At 34.3% G+C, this 16,293-nt stretch overlaps 1 protein-coding gene across 1 annotated transcript in view; it reads left to right on the top strand.

Moving 5' to 3' along the window:
* Positions 1 to 15,729, top strand: part of LOC117125088 (zygotic DNA replication licensing factor mcm6-B-like) — a 16,615-nt gene extending 886 nt beyond the window's left edge. Inside the window, 17 exon segments of the mRNA XM_033271473.1 lie at positions 4,344 to 4,487; positions 6,119 to 6,229; positions 6,738 to 6,900; positions 7,348 to 7,487; positions 8,173 to 8,285; positions 9,390 to 9,535; positions 9,934 to 10,094; positions 10,260 to 10,308; positions 10,311 to 10,532; positions 10,999 to 11,106; positions 11,576 to 11,731; positions 12,191 to 12,319; positions 13,146 to 13,307; positions 13,413 to 13,521; positions 13,721 to 13,894; positions 14,352 to 14,491; positions 15,588 to 15,729. Coding sequence (XP_033127364.1) covers positions 4,344 to 4,487; positions 6,119 to 6,229; positions 6,738 to 6,900; positions 7,348 to 7,487; positions 8,173 to 8,285; positions 9,390 to 9,535; positions 9,934 to 10,094; positions 10,260 to 10,308; positions 10,311 to 10,532; positions 10,999 to 11,106; positions 11,576 to 11,731; positions 12,191 to 12,319; positions 13,146 to 13,307; positions 13,413 to 13,521; positions 13,721 to 13,894; positions 14,352 to 14,491; positions 15,588 to 15,716 — 2,356 coding nt within the window. The 3' untranslated portion in view covers positions 15,717 to 15,729.
* Positions 15,730 to 16,293: the final 564 nt, after the last annotated feature.

The raw sequence follows: 16,293 nt of genomic DNA, 5'->3' as shown, positions 1-16,293 counted from the left end.
ACAACAATAATAATAACAACAATGACAACAATAATAACAGCAATAATAATAACAATTAGTACAATGTAGTACCAGTAAATGACTTGTGGCCGAGTTGATTTGTGGCCGAGATGATTTGTGGCCGAGATGACTTGTGGCAGAGTTCACTGTAGCCAAACTTTTTGTGGCCGAGTTGACTTGTGGCCGAGTTGGATCGAATTTGTTATATTACTAGGCCTAGGCTAGACTCTCTAGAGCCTAGGCCCTAGGTACCACATGATGAATACAAAGTTGAATATAAAAAAAAAAAAAAAAATAGCACAAAAAACTACTCATTCTCAGTATCATAAAAAAAACTTTATTTGAGGTTATGGTTTTATAAACATTTGAAGTTTCTGAGTACGTGAATAGCAAGTTGCATGTTAACAATATTTCTGTCACTTTTTGCCATATATTTCTGTTGATTTTTGGAAATGCTAAAAAATAGTGTACATTTTGATTGTAAATTTTTACTGCAAATTACATTGGTCATGTAGCCTTAATACACAACAACCCAAAAATTTAAAAATTTTTCAGATGACCTTTCTCCCACAATTCTGAAATTGAAATTCGGGAAAAAAATGAAAATAAATAAATTAATTAATTTAAAAAAATAAATAAATAAAAGAATAAGTCATAAAAAAAAGTCTTATTGTGCTTGCATTCTCAGAGTAATTGCATTGTCCGTCAAAATGTTAGCGCAATTTGTGACAGGCTTTTAATGGTGTATATAATTTCGCAAACTATAATATAATAAAGACTATACAGTATATAAATATATAGATATATGAAAAATTTATAACCAGAATTAATCTGGAAGTAAAACTATCCCCCACCGGACACCATCCCGGTTATTTCTGAGTTATTTGGGGCTGGGAATAATAATTATACTAAATTAAGTTAAGCAAATGAAAAATAAAAATATTACCAGTGGTAATGTAGAAGTAAAACTATCCCTCACCAGACTTCAAATGACAAGTTTCTTTGGCCGTTACGCATGACGTAATCCTCTCGCAACAAAATCATCCTATGTTTAAATCCACTTCAATCCTTAATATTTAACTATTTTTTTGGATAATCATTAGCTTAAAAGTATATTTTAATACTTTAAGTATCATTTAGTTAACTTTTTGAACTTATATTTATTTTATTTACATGAAAAATATTGCTGTTTATATGCAGACTTTCGTTAAGATCATTATGGTTTACCTCGTGACAATGTGTACACGACGGCCAATCAACAGCTGGTCGTAGGTTTTGCGGTGCCAAAAAAAAATATTGCTACACCTCATATTACATTCATTTTTGGCAAATAAACTCATAGATATATAAACTAATCTTCATTATTAAAAAATTGAACTTTATTACTCGCAATTCTCTGAAAAAAATGACAAATTTTAATGAAATTTTCAAAAGTTGATAACTTCGATAAAAGTTAAACGATTTCAGAAAAAATCAAAATGGCGTACTACTTCGACCCCTGAGTGACCTGATGAAAACGTCTCAACCAATCAAAAAGCATTTTATATGAATATTTTCTTAAGGCCTTTGTTGACAAAAACACGCTGGGCTGAACTGGGTTAATGACACTAATTGAAGTGCGTGACGTCAATGGTCAATGGTCGTATATTTATATAGCGCCTTCCACAGAAAACCGTCTCAAGGCGCTTTTGAAACCACAAGAAACAAAGACAAAAGAACGTGAAGGTGGTAGGGGGAGTGCGCACCCCCGATTTTGCGATAGCGTCGCCATCACTAGCGTGTACACGCAGGTACCTCGGCGTCAGTTTGCTGAGCTCCGGTAGCTTCCAACAAGGATAAGCTTATGGCTCCCCTACCGTGCACTGCTAAGTTGGCGGCGCTACCTCAAGTAAGGAGGTGCGACTTTTCAGGGGGGAAAAACTAGACTACAAAACAATGTGTGGTGCCTATATAGGCCTACAGTAGCTAGAAACATTGAAATGTCACAAATATTTTATTTATTTATTTTTAAAAGAAAGACATAAACTGAATGAAGCATTTTAAAACAAAAATTATGTAAATCGTACCAATATTATTATTAGTTGAGATATTGCTATTTTAAATATGTTTTTGCTGGAGTTAATTCCTAATGTTTTTATTATACAAAAAATGTGTCCCTTACTTTAGGCTATGTTAATTACGCTGTATTTATCTGTAGTTATTGATGTAACATCACATTGTAATTATGTAATTATTACATCAGGTCATCGATCATCATCACATGTCAAGGTCACTATTTAAGGTCAAAGTTCACCAGTAATGGTTAAAGGTTTAATTATGAATATGAGTTAATACCTTTATAGAGTGTAAATTTGGGTAATTAGCGAGTTTTAAAATTATTTATTGTGCATTAATATTATTTTATATTACTGTCATAATTGTTATTAGTTTATTAAATACCTTGTATTAATATTATTACTAATTTTATTATTAATAAAGTATTATCACGGTCAGTTTCCAAAAATTGACAACAAAATATACAGATATAAATACATTAAATCTTTTTTTAAATTTGATTTAACATCAGTTCCATATGACTACTAAATCGCCACTCTTCATATCTGCAATGTTAACAATAATTAATTGATAATAAATATAATATTGAGATTACAGTATTACAATTTGTTTCATAGAACTAGACCTACATTAATATTATTAATTTCAGAAAATAAAATTAAAAAAAATAAAGTTTAACTTTAAAAAAGAAGCTTTTTAAATGTGATTATTCATCTAAAAATAATGCTTGACAATTACTAACGACTATAATTCGGTATATTTATATTAGATATCATAATCGTTACAAATTTATAGATTCTACGTATAATATATTACATTGAATCTCATAACTCTAGGCCTAATTTCAGGGCTCAGACAACACGGTAGCCAGTGGGAAAACATCATTTAACCAGCGTGTAGCTGCCGTAAAAATAATGAGGGCGCCCTCTATTCGTAGGAGCTGAGCCTAGCTTCGGTACTCGATAAGACAACAGAAGTATGATATTTTATGCCATCTATTTTAATTAATATGCACACAAATATTATTTAAAACTTACTTACCTTTATGGTTTAAAAACTGAAGAAAACAAACCCGTTATCCAAAAAACTAGAGAATGTTTCCTTTTATTATTGAAAATCGACGAAACATTGGTCGTACTCAAAAATACTTCTACTAAATCAATCGTGCGCTTAAAAAGCTTATAACTTGGTCTGGAAATCATTTCTGGAGAGTTATCTGGAAGTAATTCGGCCAAATTGTGGTATACTTCCGCGAAATACACATTTAATACATTGAATATCCTATCTGAGTCGGGGCACTATTTTCTATCGCGATGTTTGTATTGCCGATCTATTGCGCCCTCTATTGGTTTTGTATCTAGCTACCTACAGCGTTCTTAAAATTTGGCCCTAGGCCTAAGTAATATAACATTTTTCTAACAACACGCAGATTTCCCTTTGTAGTAACCCAAAACAGGTTTAAAAGTTATTTGAGCTTGAATTCAGCCGAAAATATTGGCTTTACATTCGTATGCCGATCAGCGATACTCGATCGGCAGTCTAAAACCTAGCCCTAAGGGCAAATAGAAAAATTTATTAGATTATCACTCCCTCCCGCGTCAAAAAATTGGGAAATATTGATGCGGGAATAAAAAATTATTTCAACAGCATAAAAGTAACAATGCAATTTTGTTACTTCAAATAATGGAAACTACAACAATTTGACATATAAAATTACAGTACAGTAGATCGACTTAGCAATTATTCTGATATGTTTAATCAGCTATCTGTAAAGACATTGCGTGATATCTTTTTTATACCGCCATGGTGATATACATAACCCTTAGGTAAATTCTTGTCATTTTTCTATGGGTCCAATAAAAGAATATTATTTTCCTGTAAAGCTTGGTTTCCATATAATCGCTACACACTATCGCGGACAGCTTTCGGTGATGTTGATCGGTCGGTCGAATCGAGGAGCCTTCCCGATTGGGTCAGTGGGGACTGCTAAGCAGTATACCGATTGCACTGAAAACACTGTAACCAACAGTAGCGATTTTAAAGAAACCAGGTTTAGGAACCAGTATAGAGAGAAAAACATTTTTTTTTCTTTTGTGTGTGATCCAAGGACACACTAATAATTTTTTTTTTGTAGCAGAAAAGGAAATTTATATCATGAGGTTGGTCAGGATGAATGCAATTACCCACCAGAACAGAAAGAATGTCCCGACCACTGCTTGGTCTAGGACTTTAAAGATTTTACCAAGTTAAAGCAAGTTGCACATTTTTTTTCCCTCTGCATTTGATAGGTACACGGTTGATGGTGACCTTAAATATCAGCAGGATGTTGAGGAGTTGATTCGTCCGGAACGCAACACGTTGACTGTTAGTTATGATGATATCCAATGTTATAACCAACAGCTGGCTACAACCATACAGGAAGAATACTACAGGTAGGTGACTTTTCTACATAACTGCTTTGGTTTTGCCACCTGAGGGGAAGGGTGACATCTGTTGGGCGGTGAAACGAAGCCCCTGTCATCCATGACTCATTGGTCCAAAAAAAGAAAAAAACATTTTTTTTACTGCTTTGGTGATGGTACTTTCTTAGTCTCACTACAGGTTGGGAACATTTGTATTTGCGCAGTTGCAGAACTAGCAGGGGGAGGTGTCTTATTTCCCCATCCAAAAGATCTAGCCCCATCGGCCACAGATTTATGGACCAAAAATTCAATATCTTTTAATTTAATCCTTTCGTCATGATACATATAAAAGTTTTTGTAACAGACTAAAATTACCCGAAATTGCAGAGATGTGTATTTTCTTGGTGTAATATATGTAAATATAGTAACAAATAATCTTGTCTTTTTTCAATTTTGAAACTGGAATTTTAAATGCCCCAGGGCACATGAAATAACCACAGTGCAGTGCCAGCCAATATGTAATAGATAGAAACTGATTGATGATCTTTTTTGTGTCTCCTGCCTGCTTGTGAGGGTAGTAAACACTTTCCTATCCTATAAGGGTAAGAATATTTGGTGTAAGAATAATTATGGTTGGAGGAATGATGGCTAAAAATAGAAATGTCTAATGATAGAAACTGTCTTTTTCTTGCGGTTGAAGAGTCATGCAGAGGCTATATTTTGTAAGCCTACAAAATAATGATGCCATGCCTAGGCCTGTCCTAGGACATTATTAGGCCTACTGCCGCCGAATTGTGAGTTTAAAGTGGCCCAAGAAAAACTATGGCAAACAGTAAACGCATGCTCCTGCTGGGAGCCTGTCTTATAAGCTCAGAGTGTGTCCTATAATTTTCATGGATGGCCAATCAGAAGGCAATTTTCTCAGTACTGCAAATTCACAGCCAGTATTTTTTCAGAAAGTATTATCTATTATAATTTTTTTTTTCAGGAAATTTCCTGGTTTATTCCCCATAGCAATTCAATAGTGTGGGTTTTTCCCATAGAAGTCTCCTTCATAACATGATGTGTTTTGGGGTTTTCCCAAGGAAATAACCTGTCTGATTATCAATACATTCATTCATTCATTCTTTTATTTTGGAATCAATAATTTGTCCATGTATGCACTGAATAATTAACTAAGTACTGAATGGTGTCTTGAACATTTAATGTTAAAACATTGAAATCTTATCTAATACAGTACTGTATATTATTGATTTAGATGAAACACAGATCTGTATATCCATTGATTTCTAAACCTTTCACTTTCTAGACCTTTCACTACAATAGTGCATAAAATTGATTACCAGACAATCTAATATCTATAATAATAATAATAATAATATAAGAATTATATTATATGAAGGAACTGCAAAAAGTGTGCGAATGATGGTAGGAGGCATTGCACATGTTCTTGGAGTTTTTGTTGAGTCCAAAATTGTTGTGTGATGTTACAAGAGACCAATTCTCCTAGTTTTAGTTGGATTTTTAGAAGACTTCTCATTCCTGCCATTGCCCCATTTATTTAATAAATTGGTTTTTTTTCATCTAAAACAGTTAAAATAGTCTTAAGCAATTGTAATGTTATATTGATGCATGCAATATATTTCTTGTACATGTTGTAGGGTCTACCCATATCTATGTAGAGCAGTGCGAAACTTTGCAAAAGACAGAAGTCAGATACCACCAACCAAGGAATTCTATGTTGCCTTTGAAGATGTACCTACAAGACACAAGTAAGTACAATGTTAATTGCATTTTTGCACCTGCCAACTCTCACGCATGAGCATCCACTTCTTGCGTCTCACAGCTATGTTGTATTATCTTGGGCATCATAACAATTTTATAAAAGGTAAAGTGAATAAAAAATAAAGTGAATTCGTCGTTAAAATGTCAATACAGGCTGTATAAATTTCTTTTTAACAAAACTATACCAGCTGACTACAATTAATATTTTAACAAAGAGGTGATTCTTTATTTGTGATTTTTTTTTATAGAGGGCGCTATATACAAATTTGTTTTTGTCTTGCGCTTCAGGTGCCAACAGAGTTGGCAGGTATACATTTTGCTTTAAAATTCACAACCCAGTGTGACATTGTCTTGCAATGTAGCCTAATTATGCTGCAATTAAAACAGACCTTTCCTGTAAGATAAATAAAATAGTATAAGAAATTAAACTATAAGAAAGAAAATTTAACTGTAGAAATTATAATGTACATAGCTCTGGTTTAAATTTTTATACAGAGTACGAGAATTGACAACGGTGAAGATCGGTACATTGACAAGAATCAGCGGGCAAGTGGTACGCACGCATCCTGTTCACCCGGAGCTGGTTGCTGGCACATTCATTTGCATGGACTGTCAGGTGGTCATCAAAGGCATTGAACAACAATTCAAATTCACACAGGTATGTTTTATTTAATAAGAATTGTTAACCAGTGATGTAGCAAAGAAGCCTGAGGCCCTGGCTACAATGGGCTGGAAAACATTGAGCCCAGTGTGGTACTAAGTGCAACCCTGTCTGCTTTAGCATTCTCTGCATTTTATTGTTTTGCTCTGTAGCCGATTTGAAGCCCATGGTTCTGGCAAAAGTACTTTAGTCAGTGAGAGCTCATAGGTGTTATACAGAATAACACAAAAGAACACTCATCAGGAAATTTAAGATACTGGCACTGTTAAAGTATAGAAAAGCTTTAAAAAGTTAATTTAAGCTTTGACCTGCTAATTACACAGGATCAGTAAGGATCTGTTCGAGCACAACAGTATCAAAGTAAATTTTGTAAGTTGCCCAAATACATGGCCTGAAATTAGCAAAACTTTCTAATGAAAGAAATCGGACATGTTTTTTTTTTAGCCAACCATCTGTCCAAATCCAGTTTGTGCCAATAGAACCAGATTTCAGCTCGATACAAACAAGTCACGGTTCGTAGATTTCCAGAAGGTGCGCATTCAAGAGACACAAGCAGAGCTCCCTCGTGGAAGTATTCCTAGAAGGTAGGTGGTTTTACTTGACAACTTCCTCTCTTGTTTTGAAAAAGTTGTAAAATCTGATCAGAGAGATTAATTCTTTCTGTAGTTGCGATGTTCCCATGCATCTTGTATTGTGAAGTCTTGAATATTCTGCTTAATTTATTTTGACTAGTTTCTTTCTATATTCAAGATCTATTCAACAAATAAAGTGATTAGTAGGTTGAAGTTATGAAACAAGCATGATCTAGATTTGTAATATAAAGCGTATAGTATATTCTTTACCCAATGAAGTTACAATGAAATGAATGAAACATTTTGTAGTAAGTTGTAAAACAACCTACAGTTAATAAAATTAATTGTTGATTTGCCCAAGCACGGTGACTTTTCAAGATATTTGGTCAGTCTGGGCTTAGGGCATCACATAGAGGGCTCCCTCTAATTAAAGACCCCCTCCAATTATAGACCCATCTACCTTTATGCAGTTCCAGGTGATTGCCTATCTTTTATCTTTATGATGATAATTTTTCTATTTAATGACCAAAGCCGCCTGGAAAACTCCTTTCCAAATTATGGTCTTTAATTGGAGCCAGACCTGTACTTTGGGTTTTTATTTGGTGTAAAATTTCTCTTGTTTCGCTTGTTTCTTTTTCAAATATAACAATGCGAAAGTATAATTAGCAAACTTTACTATTTTATTGAATCATTTCAGTGTGGACATTGTGTTGAGAGCAGAAGCTGTGGAGTTGCCACAAGCTGGTGACAAATGCGATTTCACTGGAACGTTGATCGTAGTGCCAGACGTCTCGCAATTATCAGTTCCTGGTGAGTTTTCTTAAAGATATGCGAGGTCTGTGCATAAAATGAGATGCATGTTGGTGAGATCACCATAAGTGTACGCTGGTTTCATCCTGTGAGGGGAAGGGAGGGGATGGTGCCAATTAAATTTTAAGAAATGCGGAAAAAAATGAAAATAAAGAACTAAATCCTTATTCCAATGAAAACTTAATGGTCATTTTTAGTATTTTAACTCACTTAGTGCAACTGATTTGCTGTCATTGGGTGTATATCCACACCCCAGGCAAGGCCCATGAGACATACTAAATATTGGGGTAACATTTTTGTCTCATCATATTTGAATACTTCAATACTTTGATACTCTGAATCAGTTTTCTTACTCTAAAGTCTGTGGTTGATTTCATGCTTCTAGCTTTGTTATTACCGTATTATAATGATAATACTATGCTTATGTAGCATTTCCTGAAAAAGAAGCCTTTAGTGTATTTCACTACAATGGAAAAAGGAAAGCTAAACAGAAACTTGTGTAATCAGGACTATCATCATACAGATGTGATATAGTGTCCAGAGTGTAAATCGTTGATATAATTATTACCTTAATTATAATTTAGTGTTTTCATTATTAGATTTATCTTTTATAATTAAAGATGTACTGTCCCTTGCAAAAAACAAAAAAAAAAATCATAATCATTTTTGAAATTTACTTGCCCATTTTGAAGCAACATAAAATTTACCAACTTGAAATAGAAATTAGTGTATTTAAAAAATGCTTACCCATAAAAACCATCATTTTACAGCGAAAAAATGATAGAAACACAGTGTTTTATTAACTTTATTATAACTATCCAGTTAAAAAATCAGGGAACACATTTTTTTTAATTCAATAATTTCTATGCTCAAGTTAATAATTTGTATGTTACTGCAAAATGAGCAAGTTAATTTAAAAATTGTTTTTTATGAGTTTGGTCATTTTCAAGGAACAGTGCATCTTTAAAGAGGTCATTGTAAGTGTAGTATTCGTTTGATTTATATTGCTGTTGTATTTTATTCAGATAATAGCCCTTGAATATTTGGAGTGCCAATAAATTTAATTATTTGTACGTATTTTTTTAATCGCATGATGTCATGCAGGTGCTCAAGCAGAAAAGGCTTCCCGAGGCAAAGGCACCGAGGGACATGATCACGAAGGGGTACGCGGATTAAAAGCATTAGGAGTACGTGACTTATCATACCGCCTTGCCTTCTTGGCCTGTAATGTCACTGCATCCAATCCAAGGGTAAGTACAGCAAAATTCCTTCCCGTAATAGACCTTACCAGCAGTACTTCTTACTAGATTGTCAATCAAATGTAACTGACCAATCAGCATGTGTTATTTAATAGCCATGAATTTGTGCATGTCCCTCAAACATGCAATTTATGCATGTTCATGTCTCACACCTTAGCAACAATATCCAAGGGGCGTGGCATAGAAGAAAGATCATCTACCTGAAATGACATAAAAAAAAAAGCCAAACAATATACATATATTAATGACCTAATAACTAAAACAATAGTATGAAATCCTTCAAAAAACACGAGGGTATAATTCTATCCTGATATTTGTAGGTTTTGGATGTGAAAGAAAACAAGAAATAAGTCAACAAAAAATTATTGACTTGAATTTTCATGTTGTAGTTTGGTGGGAAACAGCTTCATGGCGATGAGTTGTCAGCAGAGAGCATTAAGAAACAGATGACTGATCAGGAATGGCAGAAAGTGTATGAAATGAGCCAAGACAAAAGTCTCTATAGTCATCTGATATCAAGTCTCTTCCCAACGGTACATGGTAAGTGAAGGTCTTGGCTTAGACCCTTAACTGCTTTTCATTTTTAAAATGGTTAATTCAATTACATCTACATATGATCATACCTGTCTCTTATACACATCTAGATGTGTATAAGAGACAGATAATAAGTCGATCCCAGTAAATGACCTATCATTTTAAAGCTTATAATGTGGAGGATACGTTCTGTTTTGATCACTGATGTTGGTTCTGTCATGGCAAGCCCTATACACTTTGTCAAAAGGTTAATTAATTAATTAAATAAATGAAAAATTGTATAGCTTGAAAACCTCTGTTTTTCTTATCTAGAGCGGTTGAGGACTTCAGTCCGCGTGCCGTTTACACGAGTGGAAAGGCAAGTACAGCAGCAGGTCTAACAGCTGCTGTTGTTAAAGATGAAGAGTCGCATGAGTTTGTCATTGAGGCTGGGGCCCTTATGTTGGCTGACAATGTAAGTTTATCATGAATATTTTTGATATACCCTTCTGGGTCAGGGTTGCAGCTGTAGAAATCTAAGGGTGGGTGGTAGATATTATTTAATATTTTAAAGGTGGCGGTTAATAACATTGGTAAACTATAAATAATATGAGTGGATTTCAAGGATGGAAAAGTGGGTTAATAAGGGTAGGTGGAGGGCCATGAAATTAGCATTAGACTGGGTGGTAAACTTCAAGGCTGGGTGTCCCCCATCCACCTTCGCCCACCTTAACTACATCCCTGAGGGTTCATAGCTACGGTATGTTCCAATGCCTTTCATTGTGCATAAATCCCTTTACAAGTACATGTTTGTGTATTTTGTGTATTGTTTGTCTTATTTGTAAGCATCCTTTGATTATAATTAGTCCATTACTTGTTGAATATTACGGGAATGAACAAAGATTTACTTAACAAATTGTGGGATTACATATGTATTTCAGGGCGTTTGTTGCATTGATGAGTTCGATAAGATGGACCTGAAGGATCAGGTAGCGATACATGAAGCCATGGAACAGCAGACGATCTCAATTACAAAAGCTGGTGTCAAGGTTACTATCTATTTACTTTTACCGCAACCAAGGCGGTCATGGGCGTAGGCTGGGGAAGTGGATGCACCCCCAACCACTTGGCAGAAAATTAGTTCCACTAAGTGGGTTTGAATACTAAAAATGATCATTAAGTTTTAAATGAAATATTGATTTAGTTCCGCTGCGTTAAGATTTTATGCACCCCCCTCCCCCAGGCTGAAACCAGCTTATGCCTCTAGCGATTATGTATTTATCGCTGTCTGTCTGTACGGAAGATTATGCAAAAGCTGACAAATGGATTATTGTGAAATTTAGTGGAGTGGTATAAGGAAGAGGTGATTAAATATTGGGGTGAAACGGATGGGGTCAGGGCTTGAGAAATTCACAAAGTTCATTTTACTGTTGGTCCTATAAGCATTATTTGATTCTAAATGCGATGGATATAATAATAGGACCACAAGTAACACCATGTTTTAATTTTTTTATACAGGCAACTTTGAATGCTCGTACCTCGATTCTTGCTGCTGCTAATCCTGTCGGTGGTCGCTATGACAAATCCAAACCTCTTCGGCAAAATATTCAAATGAGTGCCCCCATTATGTCTAGATTTGATCTGTTCTTTGTACTCATTGATGAGTGCAATGAGGTAAGAATAAAGATAAAATTAAATACTTATTGTAATTATTGTTGTATTCATATTCGTTTGTATATAATTGCTATTGTTGTTATTATTTCTCTTTTTATTATTGTTGTTGTTATGTATATTTTTATTTAATTTCAGAAATTATTGTTGATAGATCTTCTAACAAAATTAAGTAGCTTGTAAACAAATTAAGCAATGACTATTGTTACACCAGTTTTGGATCCCTAATTCTAATAAAACTAGTGTAACAATAGCCACTGCAAAAATATTAAAATATAGACCATGTAACAAAATAAGTACTGTAAATGAGACAAGTTAATTTTAGTTCATTTATGTTGCTGGTTAAGATACTCAACCTTTTTAATTATGTAGTTCTGGGTTAAATTCTAGTAAACACCAATTTTTCTTAGTCTTGTTTTTCCCCCTTCAAGTTAACTATAACTTCTGCCTTGTTACTTGCAGGTAACGGACTATGCCATTGCTCGAAGAATTGTTGACCTCCATCATCACAACAAAGAGTCGGTACAAAGGGTGTATTCTGTAGAAGACATTCAGAGGTACATCATGTTTGCCAGGCAATTTAAGCCCAAGGTAAGAACCATTAAAGTACTACATCATTGTAACAAGTATCACTATGTAGTTATTGTGCAACATACCAAGCGGTGCATTTCTGATACGTGAGCTGTGGAGGCACTCGGCTGTATCCATCAATCGCTTGGTTACGAAGTAGTGTCACATGATATCTGCAAGGATATCTGTTATTGTGCATTGTTACACAATTCATAGAGTACTACGGTGTTACATCACGATACCATGTGATACTACTCTGTTGCTATCATTGCAAAATGCTTTCAACCGGATGCCATTTTCTCCACTGACAAACCATTGATCCCAATTTCTAACGTAATTATTAAGATGTTGTATCTTTTTCCTTGTAAATTTTAATAGATGATTAAATGTGTGTGTTCGATAACTAATATAATGCGAGCATTTGTGTTTTTAGTACATTTTGATGGTAAAATATTAGATTTTAAAATGCCTATTCCAGAAAACCTATGAAGTCATTCAGGCGTAATGAACAGTAACCAAATACAACAGAGTGCAGCACCTGGCATCGTTGCGACACGACTGTGGTACTCTATATGCATATATTTATTTTTTAAAAAACATTTATATGCAGTCTGTGTGATGTTTCTGTTATGTTTACACACAGGGGGCCCTCTAGATTAGAATTCATACACATTTTTGTTTTCACTATTAATGAAATTTTTGACAATCTAGAATAACTGTCGAGGTGGGACTCCAGTCAGGAACTGATAAATAAAATGAGTTCCATTTCAGTTGCACTTTGTTGTGTCAACCATTAATAGTTACTTGAAAACTTATGTAATATTTCTTCATTTCATTAAATTTTTAGATCAATAAAGAATCTCAAGATTTCATGGTGGAAGAATATCGAAGACTGCGTCAAAGGGACAGCACCGGAACAGCTATGTCCTCCTGGCGCATCACCGTACGCCAGTTAGAAAGTATGATCCGTTTGTCCGAGGGCATGGCTCGCATGCACTGTCAGGATGAGGTACCATTTATTGCATCTTGCATTGTACTTCTGAAAAAAATTAAATTTTAGTATTTATATAGCTCTTTTAAATGACTATAACATTGTAAATGATATATTTACCAGGTACAACCAAAACATGTCAAGGAAGCTTTCAGACTGCTTAACAAGTCCATCATTCGTGTCGAACAGCCAGTCATCAACTTCGAGGATGAGGAAGAATTGCCCGAACCAGGTATGTAGCATTCATTTTGGTGGTTAGCTCAGCGGTCTTGGCTTAGACCCTTAACTGCTTTTCATTTTTAAAATGGTTAATTCAATTACATCTACATATGATCATACAATGCCTTTGAATATTTTTAACCCATCATTCATTTTGACTGTCATTCCCTCATCTAATTTCTTCAAATTCCCCCTTTTTTTTTTCTTTCAAGAATTGGAAAATGATGAACAGGAGAGTGTTCCCATGGATACTACTACTGAGGAGAAACCAGAAGAGCAGACAGAAATTCCACAAGCCAAGAAATCTTTAAGCATGTCTTATGAGGAGTATAAAACAACTTCCAACCTGCTGGTACTTTACATGAGGCAACAGGAGGATAAAGAAGGTCAGTAATAATGGATGTACATTTTTTTCTAAAATAATGGCTTATCATACCTACAAGCAAACCAAACTAATATTCTAATGCCAAGTTTGCACTTTAAGCCAACCCCAATCTTGTCCACTCAAAATTTATGTTTGCACTTATGAACAGAAATTTTACCAGTGTTGATTTAAAAAACATATTGCTTTTGTTTAGAAATTGGCAGATATATAAATAATTATATATAAACATTCCAATATTCTTTGACCCTAAATTGACTGATGATAATCAATTCAATGATTTATTGTAATAATTATAACAGATAATTGTATAGCTCCTTTTGCCAAAGGATACAGGGTGCTTGCTTGTCTCATTGGTAAATAATTTGATCCTTTTAAAATGGGCAATACAATGTTCTAATTTTATATTTTTCCCAATTTTAAGTAAAACTCTTTTGTAACATATGTTGCATTTCTTCCAGAGGAGGGCTTTGAGGGTGTGCGTAAATCCTCTCTTGTTGAGTGGTACCTGCGGGAACTGGAGGATGAAATTGAAAGCGAGGCTGAACTGATAGAAAGAAAGACGAAAGTGGAGAAGATCATTGACAGGCTTATCCACCACGTACGTGTCACATTCAGATCTTTTTGAAATTAAATATTTACCTTTTATATACCGCATACATAGATTTTAGGCATCTGATTGGTTAAGAAGCGGGCAATAGCAAGAACTATAACACTAACTGATAGTGTTTTTTGCCCTGTCGCGCTACATGCAATCTCTAGGCCGAGTTGCTATGTAATTTATGACATGCATGCACTGTAAAGGGGACTCAACCTTTACAATGCAAAGAGATTAGCCCATTGATCACATAGGAAGTAAGCCTAGGCCTACTATTTTCATTACTTTTTTAGGGTGTTGTTGAATCTATGTATGAGTATAAAACAAATATTGACTGCTCTAGATTAGGGAAACAGTGAAATCTATAGCCCCTCGGTAACGTGGAAATCATAGCCTATCTTCCTGAGGGCCGGCTACGGCCTCCACATCAACTCGGCAATAGATTTCATCATTCCTCTCATAAGCAGTCAGTATTTGTGTATTACATCAAATATTTATTTATTATTTAAATATTATGTATGTTTATTTATATTTACAATTTAAAATTGAATATTTCAAAAAGGAAATAGCGGTTGCAGTTGTTTGGTTTAATGGTTTTATATAAAGTACTACAGTATGTTGGCCATTCACTTATTTGTTAAGGTCTTTTAAATATCTCTGACATAGTGTAACATTATACAGTACAGTACATGGTAAATAATTGGATAAATGCCCCACCAAACATGATTTTTTATATTTGTTTATTTGTCAAAATTTAGTTAAAATGAAGAATAAGGATTACAAATGCAGTAATGCATATTCAATAATGATACTTATGAACAGCTTGTTTCGACGTGTTGCACACATTCTTATTTCCCTCTCCCTTTCCTAAATCTGGAGCCAAAATGAAGCAGATGAGGAACATGTTTCTCTCTCATTCCTTCAAATTTTTAGTCCAAATGGAGGGAGAGGAAGTGAGGCATATTTTCCTTCTTTCCCTGAATCTACCGTACCTCAGCGACTCTCTTTCCAACATGTTATCCCAGTACCATTAGGTTACGATTCCTTCCATATTATTATATTATTATTACTAAACCTCTTTAATATCCTTTCAATAAAGGACCATGTGATCATCGAACTGGATAAAACCGGATTGAAACAGAGGAAAGGAGACAGTGAATCAGATGAACTGATCGATGAGAAGGATCCCCTACTTGTTGTGCATCCAAACTTCACTATCGATGCCTGAAAGTTGCGCTTCCTACCAGTTGATGGCTGTTATATTTATTGTAATTCCCAACTTAAAAAAAGAATATAGACCAAAGCACTTAGGAACATAAACTACAACTATTTTGTTATACGGCATTCCAGTAGCATGTTATTATAAATGTGGTCAAAACTGTTAATTTCAGCCTATTAATTTATTATTTCATTCTCAACATCATCGCAATTGATGGCTGTTATATATATTGTAATTCTCAACTTCAAAGATGAATATGGACCAAAACAAACTATTTGTTGTACAGCATTCTAGTAGTTTATTATAAATATGGTCAAAACTGTTAATTTCAGCCCATTAAATTTATTATTTCATTCTCGACAACAGTGACCGATTGACCACATCCTAATTATGAGTTTTGTATAATGTACTGTATCCACTAAATGCCAATTTTGTCATTTATACTTTCATCATGCAGTTTTTTTTTGTTGGTAATAACAGTATTACTGTACTTAACTTAAAGATGATGCTAATATATATTATTAAAGTTAGCATTATAAATCATTATTTAAGTTTAGCATAGTTTGTTTTTTGAAGCTGTACCCTT

This window comes from Anneissia japonica, unplaced genomic scaffold, assembly GCF_011630105.1.
Source record: "Anneissia japonica isolate Jap-2015-1 unplaced genomic scaffold, ASM1163010v1 scaffold9_len2422644_cov172, whole genome shotgun sequence".
Lineage (NCBI taxonomy): Eukaryota > Metazoa > Echinodermata > Crinoidea > Comatulida > Comatulidae > Anneissia > Anneissia japonica.
The sequence above is the reverse complement of the archived record's forward strand: the minus strand, read 5'-3'. Positions and strand labels throughout refer to the sequence as shown.